Source organism: Polyergus mexicanus, unplaced genomic scaffold (genome assembly GCF_030449975.1).
Source record: "Polyergus mexicanus isolate NDT 795.1 unplaced genomic scaffold, iyPolMexi1.0 SCAF_12, whole genome shotgun sequence".
NCBI classification, from domain to species: domain Eukaryota; kingdom Metazoa; phylum Arthropoda; class Insecta; order Hymenoptera; family Formicidae; genus Polyergus; species Polyergus mexicanus.
This window is the reverse complement of record NW_027223332.1, coordinates 6,508,446-6,534,174: the sequence shown is the minus strand read 5'-3', so window position 1 is coordinate 6,534,174 and position 25,729 is coordinate 6,508,446. Positions and strand designations below refer to the sequence as shown.

At 32.6% G+C, this 25,729-nt stretch overlaps 1 protein-coding gene across 1 annotated transcript in view; it reads left to right on the top strand.

The window, feature by feature from the left end:
• Positions 1–25,729, top strand: part of LOC138938427 (icarapin-like) — a 29,102-nt gene that overhangs the window by 719 nt on the left and 2,654 nt on the right. Inside the window, exons 2-3 of the mRNA XM_070305378.1 lie at positions 16,595–16,666; positions 25,179–25,285. Coding sequence (XP_070161479.1) covers positions 16,595–16,666; positions 25,179–25,285 — 179 coding nt within the window. The remainder of the gene's footprint in view (positions 1–16,594; positions 16,667–25,178; positions 25,286–25,729) is intronic.

Below are 25,729 nucleotides of genomic sequence, written 5' to 3'. Positions count from 1 at the left end.
TTCCGACAGATATTTTATTCATTAGCAATTTTACATTTCATAATTATTTGTCGGTAAAAATACACTCGTTATATACGATTGAATCTAAATCAAGAAAACAATCCGTAATTATAACTTTTGACAAAATCAGAAGACGTTTTTTTAAATAAATTCCATATAAATTTTGTCAATCAAACTTAACTTAATTAAGCTATAATCCGCGTCTTTTCTTCATCTATTTAATATTTTATAATATGAAATATGCACTATATAATATCTCACACAACATATACAATTATTATAATCTTTCTTACTTTAGAGAAGTTTAATTCGTTCTTACTTTTATTTAATTATTATTTAGGATATATAATTACCGTTTACATTTTTTTCCAAAAATAGTCTACATGTAAAACTGGATTATCGATAAAGTTAGATAATGAAATATTCTGTTATTTCCGTTATGCTCTAATCGGATCGAAAGATAAAATGCGTTGCTATCCGTTAAAATACGATGTTAAATCAATTAAAGCTATTGCATAAAAACAGATTTTAGTTTAATATAGCGCAGTGAATTAATATAACGATTATTTCCAGCCACGCAATTCGTTAATATATCAAATAAACAAATTTTATTTTAGCTTATTTACGAGAAAATTCTGATTTCACAAATTTATTTATATATTTTTATACGTATATATATTTATGTATTAAATTCTTCGCCCTTTTGAAATAATAAAATGAACTGTGATATATTACGTTGTCAAACGACATCAAAAAATATTACATCTTTTGAACTTAATTTTATATATGTATGTATATTTTCTCGCGCTTCAATAATTTTTACAAGTAAATAAATTATACAGAATTATCGAATTTTTCCCAGTTTTCATCTCTTATGCATCTCGGATCGTATATTTTAATAAAATATAATCTACATTGCTTATTTTCTCTACGCATCTCCGCAAAACTTTATCGCGGCTCCATTTGTCGCATTGAGCGATCCTTCAGGATTATTTGCATTCGGCTCACGACATTTATGCGTCGTTATAAGGCGAAGCGGGCGCCCGACAAGCAAATATCTCGATTGAATGTCAGGTCACGAAGAAATCGTGGAAGCAGATAGCACGCTCCAACTACTTAAGGCCGTTGTTTACTCGATTACAACTCGATATGAAATTCACTTCCAGCGTAGACTTTGCTAATTAGCATCGGCCCCGTTTTTGCGAGACGGGAACGGCAGGAAACTCGTTTAATTGGAGCTGCTTCGTCCCCAAGATAATTGTCCAAACGAATTCTCCCATCGAAGTCCAATTTATTCCTTTTGATTTTAATATAACTTTACTTCTCGAGCCGACGTTTGTGTCTCTCAACTCTCGTTTCAATCGTGCGAGAATCTTTACAAAAATAACACGATCTGATTTCCAGCGAATTACAATTTTATTGCTAATTCTCATTGTGATTCCTTTTTAAAAATTGAAATATTACTTTACATTATTTTCAATCACGCTTTATATTATTTTCGCGAAACTATTTGGCACATTACATTTTTATATGGCAGATATAATAATTTAAAAAAAAAAAAGGAGTTTTATATATTTAAAATCTCTTTTAATCAATATCGTTGTTTATTATTTTTTAAATATTGTTATATTTATATATACATGTAAACTTTACGTTGAAAAATATTTTTATTTTGGCCTTGTTAATTACTGTTGTTTAATGTATTTGAAAATGAAAAATTTTTACATTTGTTTATAGATATCATTTATAATTTTTACACGGCAAACAACTTTATTTAAAGGAAATTAAGAAGTTTGCATTCAAATAATTGTACATGCATAAATGCATGCCGCATTATTGCACCAACCAACATTTGTAAAACAGTTTCGGGAACTTTACGCGTATTCTCTCGTTGAAACACCAAAAATGATACGAATATTTTAACCAGTGACGCGCTACCTATTACAACATGTCGTAAACAACTTCGGTGAAACTAAAATTAAAGCTTTTAGATTGTGTGTTAACTATTATTATAAAAAATATTAAAGTTTTACTTATAAATGATGATTCAGCGCGTGTGCAGAGTGTTCGTAATCATTGAAACAATAGCGGCCTGTTCAGCTACAGATAAGCAGCGTATAATTATAGAATTAAATTTCTTTCACCATCGCCAGAGGCGAATGTTACACAATGTTTTATTATATTGGATACTCCGCGAGGAGTGCGACGCCTCCGGCGAGATGTTTCTCTGAAACATGATGTACCTGCCAGTTTCCATGACGCAAAACTTCGCCGCTATAACGCAGTCTCCGCAAGAGAAGAGAACGTCTGCTCTCATTACGTTCACTGACAGCCGGGTGACAGCCGGATAATAATGTAATTTTTGAGACTTTACCGGGACGGCGCCGGCGCCGGCGCGGCGGCCAACAAGCTGGCGAAAATCGAATTTCGGCGAGTTTCGATCGCGCAACGAACATATTCTCGCTCGGATCGTCCTGTATTCTAGATAGATAAAGATACGAAGTATCGAATCTGTCAGCGTCAAACAACGCGAATCGTGCTACAGGGTGGAATCTGCATATAAGCAGATTGCGTTTAATCCTATTAAGAATACGTAATCGTCGTACTTACCTCTGGGTAAACATGCCTCGTCTTTGAGGCACAGCTTTGCGTAATAATTATCTGCAATCGTAAATCTCTCTCGTGCAACGAACATGACGTTTAGCATTATCGCGAACGCGATGTGTTCTGCGTCGTTGCTGCGGTTCGCTTACGAATAATTATGCTTTATATAGAAATTGATACGATAATATGTAGTCGAATTTACGAGAAATGCGCTTCCATTTATTACACGCGACGTAGATGTATATATATACTGATAACGTGGAATACGCATATTTACACATTTAATGATCAATTACATTGCTACTTACGAAATGTATGTATTGAGACATAATTATCTGAGATATTTGAACACGACTTGCGAACGATAATTCCACAAAATATAGAATCAAGTTGCATGCATTACTTATATGCGATCAAGCAGATAATGCTCTCGGCAAGTTCATTTAAAATTTGAAAGCACTCATTAAAATCGTTAGCTTTCATAATGCGCTAATGTATCAATATGCACTGTCAAAAAATATCTAAAATTACACGAACAATAAGTGTAAAATTGTTGACATTATTAATTTAACGCTTATTATTATATTGTTCGTGTAATTTTGTAATTCTTTTTACAGTATATATTTTTTATCGTTACTAATACATTATATGAATAAGTTTTTCATTTTCGGTACATACATTAGTATTTTCTCGCATACGTTGTATGCACGAGTATTTGTATTCGCATAAAAATGTGTCGTCTAAATCACTTCACTCGACGCCAATTACAGCGGGAAAGAAATCGTGACTAATTACTTCCCATATATCGCTCACTCTCTGATTAGTTGATTCACGTAGCGTCGCAACGTGACAGTTGCGCAATCCGGTAATGTAATTCCTTCTTCCTATGTTCCGCATCGCGATCGACGAGCCTTCTGTCACCGGCTGCTTCCCTTTCACCCGCCCTCTTCACACGTGCAATGACGCCGATGTTGTATGGGTATGTGCCGTTTGCGCGCTTATAATGCGAAATATATGACGCATACTATGTACGGTACAACACGATTATGTACGGCAAAGAGTAATAATGGATTCTGATGGAATATTTTTATGCCTGTAAATTGTCTAGCTAAAGAAATCTCTTTTTTATTTAATTTTTACAATTTTTATAATTTTGAATGGCGTATCATATCGATATTTTGTTCATAATTATTATGAGTTGTGTATAAGAAATAATTAGTAAATTAGATAATAATTAATAACTTATATATACAAAACGTCCATATATAAAATTTTTATTATTTAAATAAAAAATTTTATACTTGTATAATTAATTTGAATTTTTATTTTATCTTCACTATTGCTCTGATAAAATTTCCAAATGTTATTATTACCCTTCGCTATACTTCGCGCAATTCCATATGCGGAGTGTCCTTGCGTGTTGACGGCTTAGTTTGTTGTGCCCCTCCGTATCTGGAGGCGAAGTACTGCCACGGATTATGACCAACTCATATTATTTTCCTGTCGCGAACAGCCTGACTCCGTTGACGTAGTGTTGGGCTTGCCTTGAGTGGCAGTAGCACTGCAGAATATGCCTTTATTAAGTATGCAGCTTGCGTCCGACCACCGCCTTACGGTCATTTAAATGAAAAAAGGCAGTACCCTGCACAAACGTTTTGTCAGCGCATCTTTTTTTTTCTTTTTTTTATTTCTGCATAGTCTTTTGCATAAGATCAATATCCTGATGGGGAATTATTCTGCGCAATAATTATATAAAACAAAATCTATTTGGTAAATTTCTCATGATTCGTTATTAATTAGCGATAATATATGATATACTCAATACTAAAAAAAAAAAAAATATTATAATTGTACAAATATAGAAATATAAGAATCATAATTAAATTTATTAAATTATTTTTCTTTAACTTTAAATTCTGTATCAGATAACACATATGCTTTAATATTTATTTTAAAATATATTAGTTAACAAGTAAACCAAAATACCATTTTAAATATTTGTCTACATTTATACATTTTTCCGTCGCGTATGGGTTGATAAAGCGAATAATTTGATATGTATAAGTCAATGAAATGTATATTAAAATATTACCCAACTACAGAATTCACATTTTGCCTCGTCACTTAACATTTTTACGTATCTTAACCACAATAAAAAAATATCATAACGCTTTTATACTATTATGTAATCTCGTATAAAAAAAAATCAAGGAACTATATCAATGTGATATAAGATTTCAATATATATATGTCGTTACTTCGAAAATGATTTTTAAGTTTATGCTTTTTTAATTTTTTTAATTACTTGATACGTGCGTGCGAAAGAAAATTTATATAAATTTTCAGTTAAACATTTATTCACACGCTTAAATTACTAACTTTTACATGCAAATCTTTTGTTTATGTGTGTCATAATTATCTTCTAAACAATTTGTTATGGGATACGTATCTTCTAGGTATACGACATGAGATGAAATGAGTATACATTTCAGGATTAAAGTAAAGCGCATCCTTAGCTTCAGCTCGTGCGCGACTTTTGTCCCGACAATGTATTATGCCGCGTGCGTTGTGTAATTCACGTGTATAAGCACACAACAGATACATATATTATAGTATTATAATAACAGTTATACAAGAGCAGTAAAAATTGCATTTGCGCAGTTCTTAAAACTTATTGTTGATTTTAATTTATACTAAATTCGTATAAATAATTTGTGACAGTAAAGCTAACAAATGCTCGTACAGAAACACAAAACTTTTCTAATTAGTAGAATAAAAATTAAAATTATTGAAATAAAAATTAAAATAAAAATTAATTATTAAAATAAAAATTAGTAGAATATTACTATTGATTTATGTTCCAGAGAATATTTTAATATTCTAAAATAAAATGTCTTGTGAAATAAATTAACTTAATATTTGTGTATCAAAATTGGTTTACATATATTTATTGATCATTTACATCGTACTCTATATAATATCGATATTGAATCTTGCTTAAAAACACGGATATTCGCGATGCGATTGCCGTTATAGTAATTTAACAACATCGTTTTACGGCAACATTTGTATCACCGTAACTACGCATACATCTGAAAAGAATGCCGTCGTTAACTATCATTCATAAAAATCTTTACTAGCAAGTAATTTGTCAATCTCTGCGCACACAGCAATGAAAGGATAAATAACAAAAACATTTTTAGACATATTTTTTTACGTATTTGACAAACAAAACGCAAGTTGTTTTTATGAAAGAAATACATATAATGTCGCATTGCATTTTGTTTATAAAATATATCCATATTTCTAAAAAATATTTCTTCTTTACAATCCAATCGCAGGTTCAAGAACCGAAAATCTTGAATGTTTTTTTGTCTTATATAAAATTTTTTTAAGTATTAAATGCAAAATTTTATATATTTAAAATGTTACGAAAGGCAAGTGTCATGAAAATGACAATCTTACTCGTATATTTTTTTCCCTCTTTTTCATAACTTTTTGTAATTGCGTAATTGAAACTTGATCCAAGTTAAGTTAAGGTTAATAAATTTACTATTTAATATTTCATACACTAAAAGTTGAGAATGTTCTTAAGCAAATAACGACGAGCAAACTTAATGAGATATAAAAAACTTTTCAATTAAATAAAATCTGTTGAAACTTTGTTTACGAAACCGTGCGTATCGCCTTCGCGTGAGAGCAAGAGGAGGAAATACAGCGGTCTCTAAAAGGTCGAGTTCATGCCAATATTCGCGAAATGATAAAATCGAGTTGTGTATTTATCAACGATACGGCTGTACATTTACGGGCTTTGCTATTTTATCACATTTGTAACTCTGCTGGTTTCGTAACAATTAAAAATGCGTTTGCATAAAGATTCGCAACACACATACGTACATCATAAATCTGCCAAGCTATAAATCTTTTTACGTCTAAATATATCAATGATTAAATATCTCTCTCAAAGTATTTGTTCAGTAATATCGAATGTAATAACCAACTTTTATCCCCGTCGTTTTAAAATTGTCCGGAAACAAATCTCGATCGCGACACCGCTAAAATACATATTTATAGGCAAGAATGGAAATAGACGCGATTATTAGGAAAAGACACAAGAAAAGCGATGTAACATACAAAGCGCTCAACGCCGTAACTGTTTTTGTTGGTATAAAGAATTATGAGATAGCCGTTCTTGGTCAGTCGGCGATAGACAATCCAATTATCCGTGAGTCGCGAAGCCATAAACTACTGCCGTTGTACTAACGTAGGATGATCGAGTAATTATGAACAGGCGAATGCATATCGCGCGCGGATATCGAAATCGTATCTGTCAAGTGGAAATTCATTTGGAACCAATCATTAGAAAGGGGGAGAGAAAGAGAGAGAGAGAGAGTGTGTGTGTGCTTCCCTGACTCGTTTCCCTCGCTTTTTGTCATACTGTCGCTATCGTAATCATCGCCTTTTCGAAAGTCTAATAAAACACGAAGATAACGAATATTCCTTCGAAACAAATTGAAATTCAATCCCGCGGCGAATCTGTCGGGAGCAAAAGTCAATGTACCATTGATTTTAACGTGGGAGGCGTGACCCCGCCGGGAAAACTTGCGGTAATTTCAAGCGAGAGTTGGGATGTTCAATTGGTAGACAAAGGAAAGAGATTTGTGTAAATTTTTGGTATTAAAAATTTTTATATCCGGAAGAGATAGAAAAAAGTAGACGGCATTAACTATATCTTGTGGATTTACGTTGAAAAAAATTACATGACATGAAGCTAAAATAAAATAAGTTATAATTATATAATCATGAAATTATTTGTAGTGACCAATTACGCATGAATCAGGTCAAGATTAACATTTTTCAAGAAAAAGAAAAAAGTGTAACTCGTTAAATAAATTACCTAGAAGAGAAGATCAATTTTTTTCAACTGAATAAAAACGCGAGATAATAAGATGATCCAAAACTTTTTTTACCCTTTGTATCGAAGTTGCATATATGTGTTGCATATATTAGTTACTCGAAAAACGACGCATTTGACAGATGCGAAACAAAAGATTCTGTATATCTCGAAAGTGTGGTCTTTTAACAGTCTTACGATAATAAGAGTATTGCGTATATGACCGGCGAAGTTACAACGGTGACTAATTAGCGACAAGCTAATTGTGTATTTAACGATTCCTAGGAAAAAAAAAAAAAACATATTGCCATACAGAGAATAAAATATCTTTATTCTTTGACAAAGAGAGAAAAAAGATACGCATATATCGTCAATTGGAACGGAAAAATATACGTACGTATATTGTTTGCAGTTTGTTCGCTTCACATCTCTACAATTGCACAGTGGAATTATACATATTAAATTGTTGGGTACATTACTTACGTTCGCTCGACATATTTTATGATAGAAAAATAAATAATCATGATACGAACAAGTGAACAAGAATTAAATATTGAGAACAATTTAATTAAATAATAAATTTAATTTTAATTAATTATTAAATAAATCAAATATTATTTTTTATTGATTATTAACGAGTTTAAATTAATGAAATTTAAGGATAAAGCTCTTTTTATATCTTTTTACAATTTATTGTTAATGCGCGGTTCTCGAGAAAAAATGTCTACTATTTCCAGAATCCAACTATCCCCAGAATGTAAACGTTTTGTCATTAATTACGAAACCTTATCATACCTATACTTACGGATTGCCTTTGGAAATTAATCTTATAACATCGTATACATCATGTTCAGAAAATTACTAACATTAGTGCGTCACATTTCATCTCTTCTCCTTTTACTCGCGCAACGTTCACTATACCAAAGCGTATAATCCGTGCTGCTCAAGTATTTAACGCCGTTAAAACATGATGGAATTTATTGTCGAAATATTTTATTGATCTTCACTTAAGCTCAGCAGCGTGTGCCGGTAATTCCTGTTTCGCGTGATCATCACATTTTCGAAAACCATCAGTGTGATCGAGAAAATTGAGAAAAAAAAAGCGTGCGAAACACAATGAACCCTTATGTGTATGTATGTGTTTATGTATCCATGTGAGAGAAAAAAGCTTCGCAGCTTAACGCGAATCGGATTAACACGCCAGTCTTCAATAATGCAGGATAGTGCGCAAATGGAGGCTATCCTATACTGGGCAATCTTATACTGGGATACCGGAATGTCTCTTGCCTTTCTAGCACAATCAATTCGAACGTGTAAATTTACATTTTTATGTCACACAAACATACACGCACATACACACGCACCACACGAACGAAATCAGCGAGCAGATCTAGACACGACAAAATTTTTTTTCTTGTCGATTTACATCGTTTTTTATTCAGTAAAATCGCCATTTGGAACGCATATAAATAACAACTGCGTTTCAACTATATACTACGCATTTGTCACGTAATGCACTTCGCTAATGTATTGTATAAGAGAAAAAAAAGCGCGACAGCCAGAGAGATCGCGATACTTGCGAAAGCGCAAAAAACTGATACGTCAATTCATATCACGGAAAAACATCTTCGATATAATATGCGAAGGTAATTATCTTTGTAATAGTTTGCAATTAATCTTATATGTCAGCTATTTTATATATTGCGTTTGGCGTTCGAGTGAATTAATAATACTTTATACATTTTAAAAACTGGCAAACAATTTTAAAATAAAGCTAAAATAATATAGAGAAACAGAAATAGATAATATACAAAAAAAATGCATATTCTCAATTTAAAAAATGCATTTAGTATTGAATATATTCTAATTTTTAATTTTATATTTCAATTTTATCGCATAAAATTATTTTCAGTATATATTTGAACTTTGGAGAAGTAAAAAAATATATTTACTATTCGATATATTTATATCTCTATATTAAATATCAATTTTATTATGCTAATATATTATGCTAATATAAATAGAGGCAACGTTGCTCCTTGCGATCGTAATTTTAAATTCTCGTTATCTCACGTCACTTAACGTACCTGTACATAGAATATTACATAATATTGATATTTAATTTCTAAAGCACTGGAGATGCCTAAATCTTGTTATCTTATTGTTAGATATCTCTAGGCTGCTTATATGCATTTTTGTCACGTATATCGATCAAATTTTCGCCATGCTAAAAAATCATTCGAGATTTCTGTAGAATCACTCCTGTAGGACACCTTGTATGCACAGGGTGCATAATATGTGTCAATCTGACGCACTTACCTCCACTCAACGTGCAATAACTTCTTGATTCAAGTACTGATGATGTATGAGCGAATACATATTCGCACATGAGTTCGTATGTATACATTCATACTGTGTGCGCACCTTACACAATCTCATCTCTCGATGCGAGCAATACCATACGAAGTATTTCCAAGTTATTACGCCTTTGACATCAAGTACATACTCATGCGGTACGCGCGCTATTTCGATTCCAAGTTTCATAATGATGGGCTGTGCACCAGCAACGCCACTTCCTGTTCTATCCATCTCAATTGATGGGTACCCTTATGTCTCTCCTCGCTATAAGTCATCGATTTCAACTTTGATACTGGCGAAAGAGACCGCCTTTTTTGTAGGAACCCGAATCTTTGAAATAATTGTCCCTGTCTGTAGAATTAAATTCTACACTTTTGTAAAGTTTCGCTTTAAGATTATTTTTACCCCGTGATTTTTTCGCATATATATATATATATATATATATAATATATGTATGCGATCTACAATATATTCTCTCATACTCTATGCAGAGTGTTTTCTAATAAGTAGGAAGTATTGCAGCGGTGGATTCAGGATACAAAAATAAGAAAAAAAGTTAATATAAACATATGTCTGATATGACTTTGTTTTCGAGTTACAACCTGTTTTATTTTCCGATATTTCCAACTTTTCCGCATACAAAAAAAGTCTAATTCTAACTGCATTACCATTGGAAAATCTATATATGAGATGCATGCCTGTCATTTCATTGTTTGATCAAGCCATAATTTTTACTTTAAACGTAGACTATTGCGTTAATAGCGTATAGATACGAAATTTTACTTTCACTGAGGACAAGATACGAACTGTACCACTTGCAATACACGTGTTTATATTTCTAAATTATTATAGCAAGACTTTAGATCCTTCAAATCCTGCAGATAAATAGCAAATCAATAATCAAGTATGCTATGTTAACTCTGTTAGAAATAAAATAGCCTGTAACTCGGAAACAGATCATATCAGACATATGTTTATATTTTATATGAACTTCTTTTCTTATTTTTGTATCCTGATTCCACCACTGCAATACTTCCCACTTGCTAGAAACCTTGTATTTCTTATCTTCTTAACTTTTTTTTATAAGATCAATAATGAAAAATTACATAATTTTGTGGAATAAGAATTATAATTCACTTGATAAAAATTTTATTTTTTTGCGAGAAAATTGGAAAAACATCTGAAGAATCACAAATTTCCCAAGCTAGGAATTTGTCATAATTTTTGGCAAGTTAGCCATTTTTACATAAAAATAAATAAATTTATTTTAATTATATAAATTTTTCAATATTACATATCTATATCCGTGTCCATAAAAGTAAATATTTTACGAAACGAATTAAAATCCTACAGAATCAAAAAGCTTTCGGAATAAAATTTTTAAAACTCTGAGAAACGATGCAGTTGCAGTTGCACATGTTAGAAGATATCATTGCAATGGGTGAGTCGATGAAATGGGCTTTCTCGGGGATTTGAGCACTTTTTTAGAAATCGCGATACTAATACGAGGTATTATTTTTTTCCCTCACGTCTGCTCTTTGCTCGTTCGTATCTGCTATCGATTTCTTGCATTTCTTTTCGCGCGACAGTATTCGGTCGGTAGATTTTATTTTCGGTGCAATCAAGCCGCTCGAGATAGTTCAGATAATGAGAAATAGCTTTGGTAAAACAATAAAAAAGTTTGAGAAAATTGCATACAGATACACAGACACACACATACATACAAAGTGTCATTATAAATTATATATCTTATATAAAATAAGTATGAAGCATACACACATATCCATAAAGAATCATCGAAGGATCATTAAAACAATTTGAAAAATAATTTGCCTCGGATAAGTATATAACAACATTAAGTGGCATTTAAATGCCATTTCTGTCACTCAAGTGACAATTTTACACGTGTAACATTAGGTTACTGTCGCTAGTGCTTGTCTCTTTTTTTATTTATTCTTTTCACGGTCAAAAATATATAATCTAATCTTGAAAGAGTCTCTTGAAAATTTAAATAAGCGCGAAAACTGTCTCTCATATTGACGCTAACGTAAAGTTTAAGGAATTTTAATAAAATGTTACCGTATGTGTATGTACGACTTAAGAAGCGCTTTCTAGAAAGTATAACGTTGCACGATCGTAATATCTTGGACAAATATTTATCCGTCCCACGTGATGATGATGATAGTGGTGGCGGCGGTTCAGGGAGCGAAATATATATATATATAGCACGATAAAGTGAAAAAGGAAATATATATTTTACGAGACGACAGCAACGGCGATGTCAGACCTGTAATTTCTCGTTCCGAGCATACATTTTTTTCATGCGGTTATATTTTTCCCGATAAACAGACTAAATAAGTTACGAGACTTATTCTCCGACGATCGGATAACCCTGTACTCTGTTCTGTTCTCGTTCTGTATGAGGGAGGGGGATATAAAAAGCAAGAAAGAGTCACGCCAGTTTGTTGCCAGCGAAAGGACAATGTATATCTGTCAAAACGGTGCAAATCTGGATTAATTAGATTATAAAATCTTGTCTAATCTAGAGAGTCAAAAATATTTTGTTCAATTGCATACAAAACAAAACTTTGATCTGAGACATTTACTGTGAAATTTTATTATTAATTTAAACAACAGCAAGGCTAAATTTTTTTATATTATATATGTAAAACATTTCTTTTTTATATTCTTAAGATTTTTTTTTTTTTTTTTTTTTTTTTTTCATATAAATTGTGCTATATCCTTTTTCTCTTTAAATTTTTTCAAAAGATTTCAGATTAATCTCTATTTGAGCGAAATAATCTTGAAAAAGAATAAATGCAGAATATGTCTATATAACCAAGTGAAATATATATTCTGCTCTCTAAGCAAATTTGTACCGTTTGAAGAGAAACCGGTTTTTGTAAACAGGCGAACGTTGCAATCCAATGATATGTATCTCCGTTATAAATATCGAGCGTCTAATACTCGAATTCTCGGAGACTCCATTAAACGCTTCATTAATATTGTATTATTATTATAAACAAAAGCAATTTTCGCAATCATGGAATTTGTGCGAAATGTTTCGAAATTTTATTATTCATTGTCTTCCATACACAATTGCTTATAATCTGTAGAAATTCTAAAAACGAACTCGAACTTATTAATCTGTCAATTTTATTTATCGTCATCGACACCGAGTATTTTTCCTAGCCATTTTCAACATACAAGCTCTTACTAAGTTTTCTACGCGTTTGAAAACGGATAATCTCAATAATAATAATAATAATAATAATAATAATAATAATAATAATAATAATAATAATAGAAATATATCATAGAGAGAGGGAGGGAGAGGGACAGAGTATGAGAGATAGGGCTCGCAATAACAATAGAAATCATCATCTATTCACGTCAATTTCAATAAATCAGATTAATATTCCATTTGATTGACGACTTCATTATCTCCCGCAGTAATTGCTGCTATATAGAGCGTTTTCAAACTATGTTTAACTAAAATTTTTTGAATATTATAAATTTGTTCTTTCGAGTATCCCTCTTGTCAAAGTGTATTTTATCAAAGTAAATCGACAAATTCAAGATAGATATTTGATGCTAATTACTAATTCCGTGTCAGTTGGTATGATACCGTCACCATCAACAGTATGCAGTTAGGATTGTATATGCATGCATATATCCCACGAAACTACCAATACTTTGCCGCAATTACTGTAATTGCCTTATATCGAAACGCTGCACGTTGGGTCGATCGAATCGGCAAGCATTCCAATTAAGCCATCGACGACGATTGGATATCCCAAATCTCCATCGCTGTGTTCCTTGCTCGAAATATAGTTTATTACTTTTAAAAACAAAAGGAGATCGCGCGCCCACAGTTTAACTTAATCCTCAGTCATAATTTTAAATCATCCACAAACTGCGGAATACTAGTCGTGAAAATACTATTCATTTTTGTTATATTTATTTTTATCGACTTTTACAAGAATTTATAGAGACTTTAAGACACTTTACATTACATAATACCTGTATTTTTTTTACCTCTATTACCGCTATTTTCACGTATAGAGCCATCCGATCCAGAATCCAAATGTGCGATAATTCGAGAATAATGCTGGTAATATCTGACGATACTCGTCATTTCGCCGCTAAGGGATATCTGTTTTTGTCAATTGCACGGTGGCCTGTTCATAAAAAGTGGAATTTTGCCAACCGCTTAAAACAGAATACTGCGGAAACGCTGCATCTCACGATCAGGAGCGGATTTATCGGGAAGTTAGAACGATCTTCTTCGTAAAAATCATTTAGCCCAAGATAATTTTGATCACAAATGATAATTTGATCACAATTTGTAAATGAAACAAAACGCAACATTTCCTTTCAACGTTCCCTTATTTCGTTATCCCCCTATGCGCTAGGGATTTCGAGAAATGAATCAAATTTAAATCGCGAGATGCCAGTATCCGCTCCTGGGAAAACTTCTATTTCATTCTGCAGTCAATGGCAGTCGCGCGAGACGCGGCTTCGCGTTTACGACGCGACGCGACGTACGTGTTTCCCTTTTTGCCAAGATATCGCATTAAGCCTGCCTAATGTCACTCGAAGAAACGAGCGGAGGGAGGGAGACGGAGAAAAGTGGAAAGTATAAAAAACGAGCGGGCCCGATAGATCGATCCGGCGGAAATTTCTCAGGGGAACAACATTCGTGAGCCGCGGTGCCGCAGGCCGTTCAAGCGCTATCCTACATCCATCACGCGAAATTTGCACATTCGTGCTGGACAACTAGATTTACTGGCGAAATATCCATCGCGGCGGTGAGGGAGGACCGTAATCATGAAGAAACCTACGCAATTTATAAGGCGTATATAAATTGAAAATTATTTACAGAAAAAATAGTTAATTCTGGTATAACTTGTATGTTTATAGATGTGTTTGAATATATTTGCATTTATTTTATATTAATCGCGCAGATTAATATAAATATTTGTCATATATACGCGCAACTGCGGAAGCCCGAATATTAACCAATCGATAGAAAATCAAAAATACTACTTCCTAATAATAAACAATGTCAGTAAAGTGTTGTAATCGCGCGCGACAGAATAAATCATTAAATGATTAACCGACACTATTTATCAACGTATAATGTAATATATAGCGTGCGCACATAAATTCATAATATTCGTATTATTAATGTCTTACGCGATGAAAATTTGTATGGACGATCGATACGCGATGCGTTTCATCAATCATGCGAAATTAACAATTTTATCCCTGACACACATATCCGTTTTCAATAAGAATTAATATCACCTACTCGAGAATCGATTTCTCCGCGAATGCAATTTGATAAGGTCGATCCTTTACGCGATTCGTCAAAGCGTTCTATCAATCCGCTCGGCGTTTTTCAGCGGAGCGTTTTTCAGCTCGCCCTCGCGAGTTTTCTCGAGTTCATGTTGCTGCGCTTCTTGCATGCAGAAGGGGAATAGATTGACTGAAATTGACACCTACACTCCCGTCCGTCAATGCGAATTGACGACGATCAAATTGGATAATCGGTGGAAACGCTACGATCGCGGCGACGATTTTGCGCCGAGCGTTAGTATGTCCTTGTTCTCATCCTCGCATCACTGTCACTTTCGCCCTCGCTTCATTTCCCCTTTGCCTTTAATTCCTCAACGTATATTTTTTATATGTATTTTCTAACGCCCGTTATTCGACATCACCGCGACGAACTTTTTAATTCCACGGTAATGTTTGGAGAATTAATATTTATATAGATTTTTATATTTCCCAATGAAAAATTTTTATTTCATTGTAAAAATAACAACGTAAAAGTGCAAAAATTCGTAAAGTTATGTAGTACTAATATTTGCAAAAATTAAATATTAGATCAGGAAAAAGTTGTAGAAAAATTCACACATATATGTTTATTGCGTTGTAGTTTTGACTATGCCGAGCGATAATTCATTAGAAGTCCTTCATGAGCACGGATTGGATGACGTATGAGGTAATTAATGGTTATTCCGCGCCTAATTGCCCGAGCGATTATGACTTTTCCGCGTGTGCATCGTTGCAGCGCCGCAAATGCCACAGCATACACGCGAACAAAGATTTAAATAGCATCGTTCTTAATAAATCGTAGAATAAGTTTGCTCATCTATGCGTACTTTCATTCTTAAACACTTAGATGCATGAAATATAGAATGAAATAGAGTAAGTTTAATCAAATAAAGCACTTTCAAGCTATTATTTATGTCAGCAATATAATTACGCATTAATTTTGTAAGATTTTATTATAAAAACCGATTATTTTTAGACACTAGTAAATATAATATAATGTTTTGACGCATCTAAAAAAAATATAAAAGCCTAATCAATAGATACAAATGCTATATACTATAATATATAGTATAATATAATTATACTATAATATTATACTATAATATGCATACAAATTTTTATTTATACGCACAAAAGATTGCACAGACAAACAAACACACACATATGTGTGTGTATATATATATATATTATATACTTTAAATCTATACAGAATACTTATTGTTAATCTCGTAATAGTTTTTCTTCAAATAAGAAAATTTAAATTTTTTATTTGAAAGAAAATTATTATACAACTAAATGTTCTATGTAGATGTGAAGTATTCTAGCTATTTTTCGAGCACGTTCCCCTTCTGTTGCAGAAAATAAATCATATATTAAAAATGTTTATTTTTATTACAGGTGCACAACGCGATTCATTTGAGGATGATTTGGAAGACAATTTGGATTTTGCCATGCCGGTCTTTTTTACTGGTATGTATATTTATAGTTATCCCGAGATATATATTTAGAATAACTGAGAGAGATGCTATAACATAATTTCGATTTCCGATATCAGAGTTTATACTTTTTAATAACTGTGTTACACTGTATTACGCTTTCTGCGCGCGGGCGCGCAGTTAAAGTCAACTAAATATATATTTGAGAAATTAAGTAGAAAGAGACGGGGAAGAGAGAAAGAATTGTAAAGAAGTAAAAGAAGGAAGCACTTACGCTAAAAAGAGAATAGATTTTTATCATTAACTCTCATCAATACCCGTTTCATGCAATGTTTCATGCAAAATGTGACCGCGGAAATACTAATTTTATTCATGCGATATAAATACCGTAATAAATATTTAACGTAAAATGATCGTCGAAATGGTACTTTTAATAGTCGAATGCGGGAAATACAGATTTTGGGATTACAGACGGTCGCCTATCAAATCAGGTGCTAAATATAGGTGCGAATACATCCCGTTACTTTCATTAGCGCCTTCATGTTTCTGCTCTCTAATCACACAAATTCACAAACGTGGTGTACGAGCGTGCGTATTGCCACTGACAGGTGGGGATCATATAGGCGTGCGCAAATATCGCACACGCATCGCGCTTACGGTTCGACCGGAAATGCAACACGCATCCACGATTGCATCGCGGGCGTCAAGCTCGTATTTCGCTTACATGCGGTTTGTCTGAGCGTAACTTCCGTCAGTCTGCGCCTATATGGACATTTGGTATTGTTTATGGTCTACCAATTATCATCACGTTCTGTCGTTTCGCTCAGAGCAAAACTTGGTTATCAACGTCGATTGGCTAATCAATGATTATTTAATACCGTTTAACAATCGATTATTTACTTGATGTTTTGATTCCGCCTGATTGCGCAAAGTTTTACGTATAATGTAATTTTTTACGATTATAACTTCTAACATTGCTTGGAAATGATACTTTACTCGATAAACGCACACACACGTAAAAATATTAGATCCAATAAAATTTAAGTTAAAATTGATTTATAAAAAAAGAAGTTAAACTTTTTTGTTGTAAAATTTTATAAATATTATTGCATAAAAATTTCTAAAAAAATTCCTTTTATGAGCAAGAAATATGTTGTACGTCCAAACATAGATATGTGCCTATTTTTTCCTCTAAACAGATAACGATAATCAAGGTTTCAAATAGCCGCTTTGGCTATGCATAGAATTAGCATTAAACGTAGATATACCAATGCCCCCTTTTTCCTCTAAGTAAATAACAATAATCGGGCTTTCAAATATTCGCTTTGGCGATGCGTAGAATCAACGTTGCGACATTACACGCGTATTCTACAGATTATCGCTTTACGGAAGGCAACTTCCGTTCTTCTACGCTCTAGGATGATCAACAATCTCCCATAAACCAGCTCGACTACGATATGCGTCATATATACGACTTGTGTATATGTGTATATGTGTATACAACTGCAGCAATAATGTCTCGCGGGTAATGACTTGCTTATTCGTGTGTGGGCGCATGCGTGCCACCTGTCACTCTCGTTACGCAACAATTCGAGCTTCGCATATATCGCGAAACGATACCGCACCTGTAGACCATGCCTTCACTCTGACAATGTATCGCCATTTGGCCATTATTGATGATCGCATTTAAGAGAATCCGCATACGAAACTGGATATTCGCATTTAACGTAATTTGAATGCGCATTAAACAAGAATTTCGTCGAAAAATAATATCGCGAAGCATATAAACAACTATATCGAAATTCAAATGGAAACTATTTTATAATGTAAAATATATAGAACTCAAACAGACGACTTAAAGAAAATATATAATCGTGAAATAAAAATATTTTATTAGAAAATTTATAAATAATAATAATTTTTAATTATAAAATCATTTAAAATAAGTATTGTGTATGTGTATGGTATATGTCTGATCATCTAATAAATAATAATCAAGATATTTTTGTATATAGAAAATTAATTCAATATATATAGCTTCCTTTCTTTTTTCCATTTTATATTTTTAGGCTATCTATATCGTATTTATATTACTATAGTATTTTAAAGATTTAATTAATGAACTAATATATTTATAAATTATTTATTTAAATAAGGCTTCTTTTAATTATGATAATTTTTATTTTTTTATTATTTATAGTAATATATTTAGTTCCTTTATTTTGTCATATGTAATATGGTGAGAAAAAATTGCACGTTTTATTCTAAGAAGAAAATAGATTAATAAAAGTAAGTTTTCTATAATAATTTTATTAAATTTAAGATTATATATTTATGGTTTACTATCTCGAATCTTTCCATGAGAATAATTTGAGATCTAAATATTTTTATATAAATATGACTTATAAAATCAAATAAAAGTCTAAAATATTTTAGATTGAAATCTGGAAGAAAAATCGATATTAAATCTTTGTCTTGTTTCTTCTTATTTTTGGTAAAGTAAATAGACGAACAGACAAATACAAACGTATATTGATATGTAATACTTCCGCATTTCTATCGTTGTACATTGAAGAAATTTGCAAAAAATATAAATGCGGTATTACAATCGTGCAATCGCAACGGAATACATTTGAGAAACTTGTTTATCTTCATTTTTTTTCCGATCGAAGTATACGGTGTGCGAGAGAATAAACAGAACAACAGTGAAAAAAACCATCCATGTCGGATGTATATTTTCCTACTTTTTTACTAACTAATATTTAACAAAATTCTCGTTAAATATTTTCATGCGTTTTGCGCGTTCGACGCGTATTTTATAAATATTTATAAAGCTCAAACAATATGCATTAAATGCCAAATATGCATCCAAATAAGTAAAAATTTTACATGGATAACAGCCGAATACGGCGGCCTAAAAAGTTCACGTAATTCCTCGAAATGCGACGACTTTGGCAATTGCGGTAATTTCTGCTTAATGCGCATATGTACATATATATGTTACGTTCTTATCATAGACTGTAACAACTTAAGCTGTAAGATTACGTTTATCGCACCATTAATCGACGTAATTATAATATTACATCGGCGAAAAAGAATAATAACAGGTAACAGCAGTACTCTAATGAAAGCGATTACCCAAATATTGTTTTAATTGGCCAGCCGCGATTATTATCGGATTGCAAAAAGCTACAAATTGATCGGGACAAATCAGTTTAGGAGACATAACACTATAAATATTTATCAGTTTCATAAAATATAATTTAACATTGATAAAAAGAAAAAGAATATCATTGTCGGAACTTTGAAAATCCAATGATTGACAATTTGACGTTAATATTAATCAATCTAAAAAGGCACAGATAAAAATATTTATGAAAGTTAAGATGATTTTTATGTTCAAAAAAATCATGCACGCTTACATATTATATAAATACGTATTATCAAATTTTCTTTTTTACATTCATTCATCTCAAAAACTCTATATTTGTATATCATGTATAGCCCCAAATCTGATTTGAAATAATATTGTATCGTGAGATAACACATTGATCTTCATCTGGAAAAAGGCACGCAAGATTCGGAATCATATAGATCTTTTTAACTATCTGTCATCCTGCGATTGTGACCCTTGTCATGATATCAAGTCGCGAAATGCGGCGGGTACGTCGCTAATGACAAATATCTCTATGCATGCGTATATATTTGCATGGCTATAAAAACGTGCGACGAAGAAAAGTAGTCGATCGATCGATTGACATGATTAACGGTGTTATCGCGTGGAATTTCTAACAAGGTGATTCCGAGATCCCTAGCGGACAGGTGCATGTAGACGGCACGTGCGTCGCGCGCTCGACAGAATAAAATCCATGGCGATAAACGTCATGTTTCATGGCCTTTCGAAGTAGCGCAGTCAGGTAAAGGTCGCGATATTAATGTTAAGCTCGTAACAAGATGAAATAATGCAGACGTGAGATTAACTCTATACTATATACATCGCTATAAAAGGATAGCGTTCTTTTAAACGGAAATGTATAAAAAATTAAATATGAATCTATGTAGGTGTATAATAAATTAAATATGAATATACGTCTGTCCGATATAATTACACGACTGTGACTGCATTAAATTAAAAATATTCGAATTGTTAATACTAAAAATAAAGATAGAATAGGGAGAACAAGTTTGGAAAGTTTCTTTCTCTCTCTCTCTCTCTCTCTCTCTCTCTCTCTCTCTCTCTCTCTCTCTTTCTCTCAAATATATAATTTATTTATATTCGAATTTTTACATACGAGAAAGATATAAGATACGTAGATAACTAGATATATTTTTAACAGATATTGCAGCGTAAATGTGTGAAACTATCTCAAAGTATTGATCATTTTATAGTCTAATATCATTGTAAATTTTTTTAAGCGCTGATCTCTTTTATAGCTTATCTATCCTTTCAGGAAAGAGAGCTTCTTCCTCTCCTGAAATTTCACTCAATATTGCGCGCAGCGTGATTAAAGCGTAACCGAAAATTAAATTTTTCAGAGAAAATTAACAGGTCGCGCAAGAGAGAAAGAATTAATTGGCGCGACCTCTGCTATTTTCAAAGACCCATTCTCTCGTTCGGTACATTTTATGATACAGCGAGATGGATGCGTACTATACATCGCGACTGCGCGTGTATATGATAAATCAATAAATTAATTAATTAATTAATAAACTGATAGATAAATTTGGGGATAATCTTGCGCGATATAATTTATCAAAAAATTTATCAAAAGACAAACCTAATAAATTTTCCAATTTTTAATATTTTATAATCATCAATGTCGAATAATTTTTCAAAATATTAAATTTCAAAGTGCGCATTTTAAAGTATTAAATTTACATTTATATATAACAATAAAAAAAATATATATATATAAAAACGAAATATATAATAAAAATATATATACATATATTTAAAAAAAAAATAAATAAAAAAAATACATCTTTAGAGTTTCGTTGTAAGAAATAAATTTTTGAGTGTAAACTTTTGCATCCAAATAGACCCCTTGTGCACAAGTCACAAAGACCCGCGGACGCGAGGGAGGATAAATTTGAATCGCATGCATAACTGCATATGATCCCTTACGTATATCTCATGTATCAAATTCCATATACACTCGTGCAGAATGCAATGCACGACGCGGATAGTTTCAGTAGTATGCCTATTTGCAAGTCGCGACACGCACAAGTCACTGCAATGTCAGAAGCTTTGATTATTATTGCTTTGGTCGATCAAGCGAAGCGAGAGTATGCAAGAGCGGAGGCCACATTCGCCCGCTGCATAGAATTAGAAATGTATTAAATTAATTGAGAAATTCGTACAATTGGTTTTCGTCTGCATGATTACTATAAACTGGACTGAAATTATCAGTGAGCAAAAAGATTTTGCGTCGCAACGCATGTGAATTGCAGTAACGCGAGTAAAGAAATATGTGGATCACTTGTAAAAGTCGTTGTAAGATCCTGCGTGGCTTCAAGGTCGACATACAAGAGTAGTACAAAATTTATCAGGTCACTTTCACTATTGAGAGGATTTTAACGGCGCGACAGAGATAGAGAGATGGAGAGGCGCGCTGCCAAAAGCGCATGAGAAAGAGAAGATGATCGCTCCAATCGATCGGCCCCTGATGGTATATAATACGTAATCCGAGGGCCAAAAGCAACTGTGGACATCCACTGGGCAATTTACAGTAATCATTGATTGCGCGACTCGATGAATCGTTATTCAAATTCGCGTGACGCAGCGACGTGGGAGGCCGGTCAACTGGAAATGGACCCGGGAGACCGGGAGTTACTCCGCGAGCACGAGAGCCTACGGATGCCAATTTCCCGATGATTTCACGAGCTATTTATTATTTTAGCGTTGTCGAACAATTTGAAATTTAATACGATCGCAATGGCCGACTGATTTGCATCAGACGTGTCTCGGAAATATCGCTGTAAATGTAAAGTCTCCTATTTTCTCTCTCTCTCTCTCTCTCTCTCTCTCTATGCACAATATACATAACTTTAAAAGATAATGTACAAATACTTTTTTGTAAAGAATTATTATGAAGATTTTTTGATAGTTATTTAATTGGTATGTATCATATAGATGTCCTTATTAGCCTTCTTTATCCTTGGATTAATTCATAGTTGATAATTTGGAGGCATCATATGTTAAGACATAATCGAAATGAATTATATTTATGCTAAATATACACATTACGCCCCACTTAATTGTTGAGATACCAGTTGGCCTTTTGTCGAACTCGATATCGGCGACAGGTTTTCACTTTCATGATTATAAAATGATTTAGAATTTAACCATCGATAAAATATAATAATTACATTGCTATCATTGTATAAAAGCTGATAATTATTAGTTTTGTAAGCATTTTATGTTAATTTATTAGACAGATATAATTTCATATAGAAGATATATCAAAATTATATATATTGCAGAATTAAAATTTCGTAGCACATGTAACATACAGTAGCGATATAAATAATAATTTTTAGCAATGTAAATTAATACTGTGAAAGTTAATGATTGCGGCAATATCATTTCGCAAAATTGACAACGCAGATTTCAATTCGACGGTCATTTTATAATATATCGTTATTAAATAAGCGCAATATTATATAAACCAGTCCTTCAAATTTCGTTATAACAAAAATATATATAATTTCGAAATTTACATTTTTAAACATTTTTATTCTAAATTATTTTTAACATTCCCCACGACTCGTATAAAACTGTTTACTTGTTGCTCGCTAAACTTGCGACATCATAATTTCCTGTCGCTGATTTAGCGTATTTGTTAAATTCCGCGCTTCGTATATTCGGCGCACGTCGAATTTCGAAATAAGCGTTTATGAACGGCCGTTTTTAACAATAACGGGCCATTTTGCCAGCTAATTAAAATCACCGCGTGCAGAGAGCCGGTAACGCACTGATTTCAGCAATGTATCCAATGCTAACCATATCGTTCCCCTCTCCCGCGCTTTCCCCTTCCTATCTATTGTAAATTTTTCTATATGCAAACGAAGCCACTGCCGAATAATACGCCGACCCGACGTGTCCTCATTGAGATTCCACATAGCAATAATCGGCCGATACAGTCGACTATTTTACTCCGGCAACCGCATTGTAAGCGCAATAAAGTATGCAAAATTTATCGGCACGGTTGACGTACTCCCCGTTTTCTCTCCGCTTATATCCGATCACAGCATAAATTATTATTACATTTTACGAAATACTGAGTCGCGGCATCAACTACCATTTTATTTATAACGCTCACCAAACGACGTCTTATCGCGGAGCCGCGGGGATTGCATAACGACATGCGAGTTCGCAAACATGTAAGAGATATAAATACTCTTGGACATAAATATTTATATATTATATCAAGAACATTAAAATTATACAGAAAGACTGAAATATACGACTGCGAAGCAAGAAAAGAAAAATGGATTAAGAAAGCAATATTTTCAAATGTGAAAAAAATTATGAAGAACTTGTTTAATTTCGATACATATGACGAAAAAAAATTTTATTCAATTATATCAAGATTAAGAGCATTAATTATGTATCCTTCTGCGATCGCGTTTAGAGAAATAAATTTATATTATAGACTTCGCGTAGCGCAAACACGCCATTAAATAGTGTCGTTTATTGCGTTCGCTTTTTCAATTCTTCCATGTGTACATAGTTTTTTTCGCGGAAATTGTATGAAAAGAGATACAGACGTATTAGTACCCTCATTTGTGTTGTTTGATCCAGGATTTGACTTTTGACTCACCTATACTAGTGTACGCACGACCTGATTTGCGCCAAATCGCAATAAAGCGCTATTGGATCGTTAAAATGAAACGAAACGGTAACTAGGCGGAAAGAACGACGAAACAATTGCTAAATGTATGACTCGAAATGCAAAAGTACCAAATACAATCGTCATTAGACGAATCTTGGACACAGCTGCATTTAATACAATTTTTAACATAATACAAAGCATAAGGAACTTGTTAGAAAATATAAATTATAAATCAATAAATGAATAAACACAATTATATGTGTATCGATCGATAGTAGAATTATATATTATATATATTGATCTCAATTAATGTAGCGAATTGTCGAGACTATAATTTTTTTTTTTTTTTTTTTTTTTTTTTTTTAAATACATCATTATTCACAAATCAATGGATGTATCATGCTTCATTTCCTAAATCAAAATCATGGAAATGTAATTTTGTAACCCAACGATCACACATGGTCTTAATAAACACGTCATCTCCAAATGCTTGATAAATATTTTTTGAACAATCGCCAACGCTTTAAATTCAATTCTGCATTATCAAGCACGCTTTACCAAATTGTTGTTATTGACATTTACAAATATAAAATCAAGCAGCCAATTTAAAAATTATACAGGAACATTATTCATATGAGTTACCACGTACATTTGTACAGGAAAACATTGATTTTTTAAATTCTTATTTCTGTTTTTTTTTCTCTCTTTCAGAGACTTTAAATAGATTGAGGCAAAATCTTATGAACTATTTCTGGAATATGCCTGATATCGCGAAAATTCCGATTCCTGAAGGAGCAAATACAACTTCCACCACTAAGGTAAACATACTCAATAGTACATATTCAATATACACACTTAAATTAATTTACATATCTAAATTATATACTCTTAAATCAATAATTTTGTTACAATCTTCATTAATAAACTCAATCGATAAAATTATCGTCTTATATTTTCAACAATTGCCGATTATTGTTCGAAATGTTACATTTGTGGCGTTGGACATTTTTGTGATTGAAAGTGATCGAAAATAAATTTCGAGCTGGTTGTTGATACCGTCCGCAATGAACAAAGTAAAATAATCTGTCGACACCGCGCCGGACACGTCGCGAAGATAATGCAATGTCAGCAATTTACGTACACGAATGAGCTGCAGCATCGAGATGGAGGAAGGGATAGAGGGGTGAGAGGGAATATCCTTAACAATAGTATAATAGAGGCAAGTGTACGGCGATGGTAGTGATCGGATTACTGCATTTCCC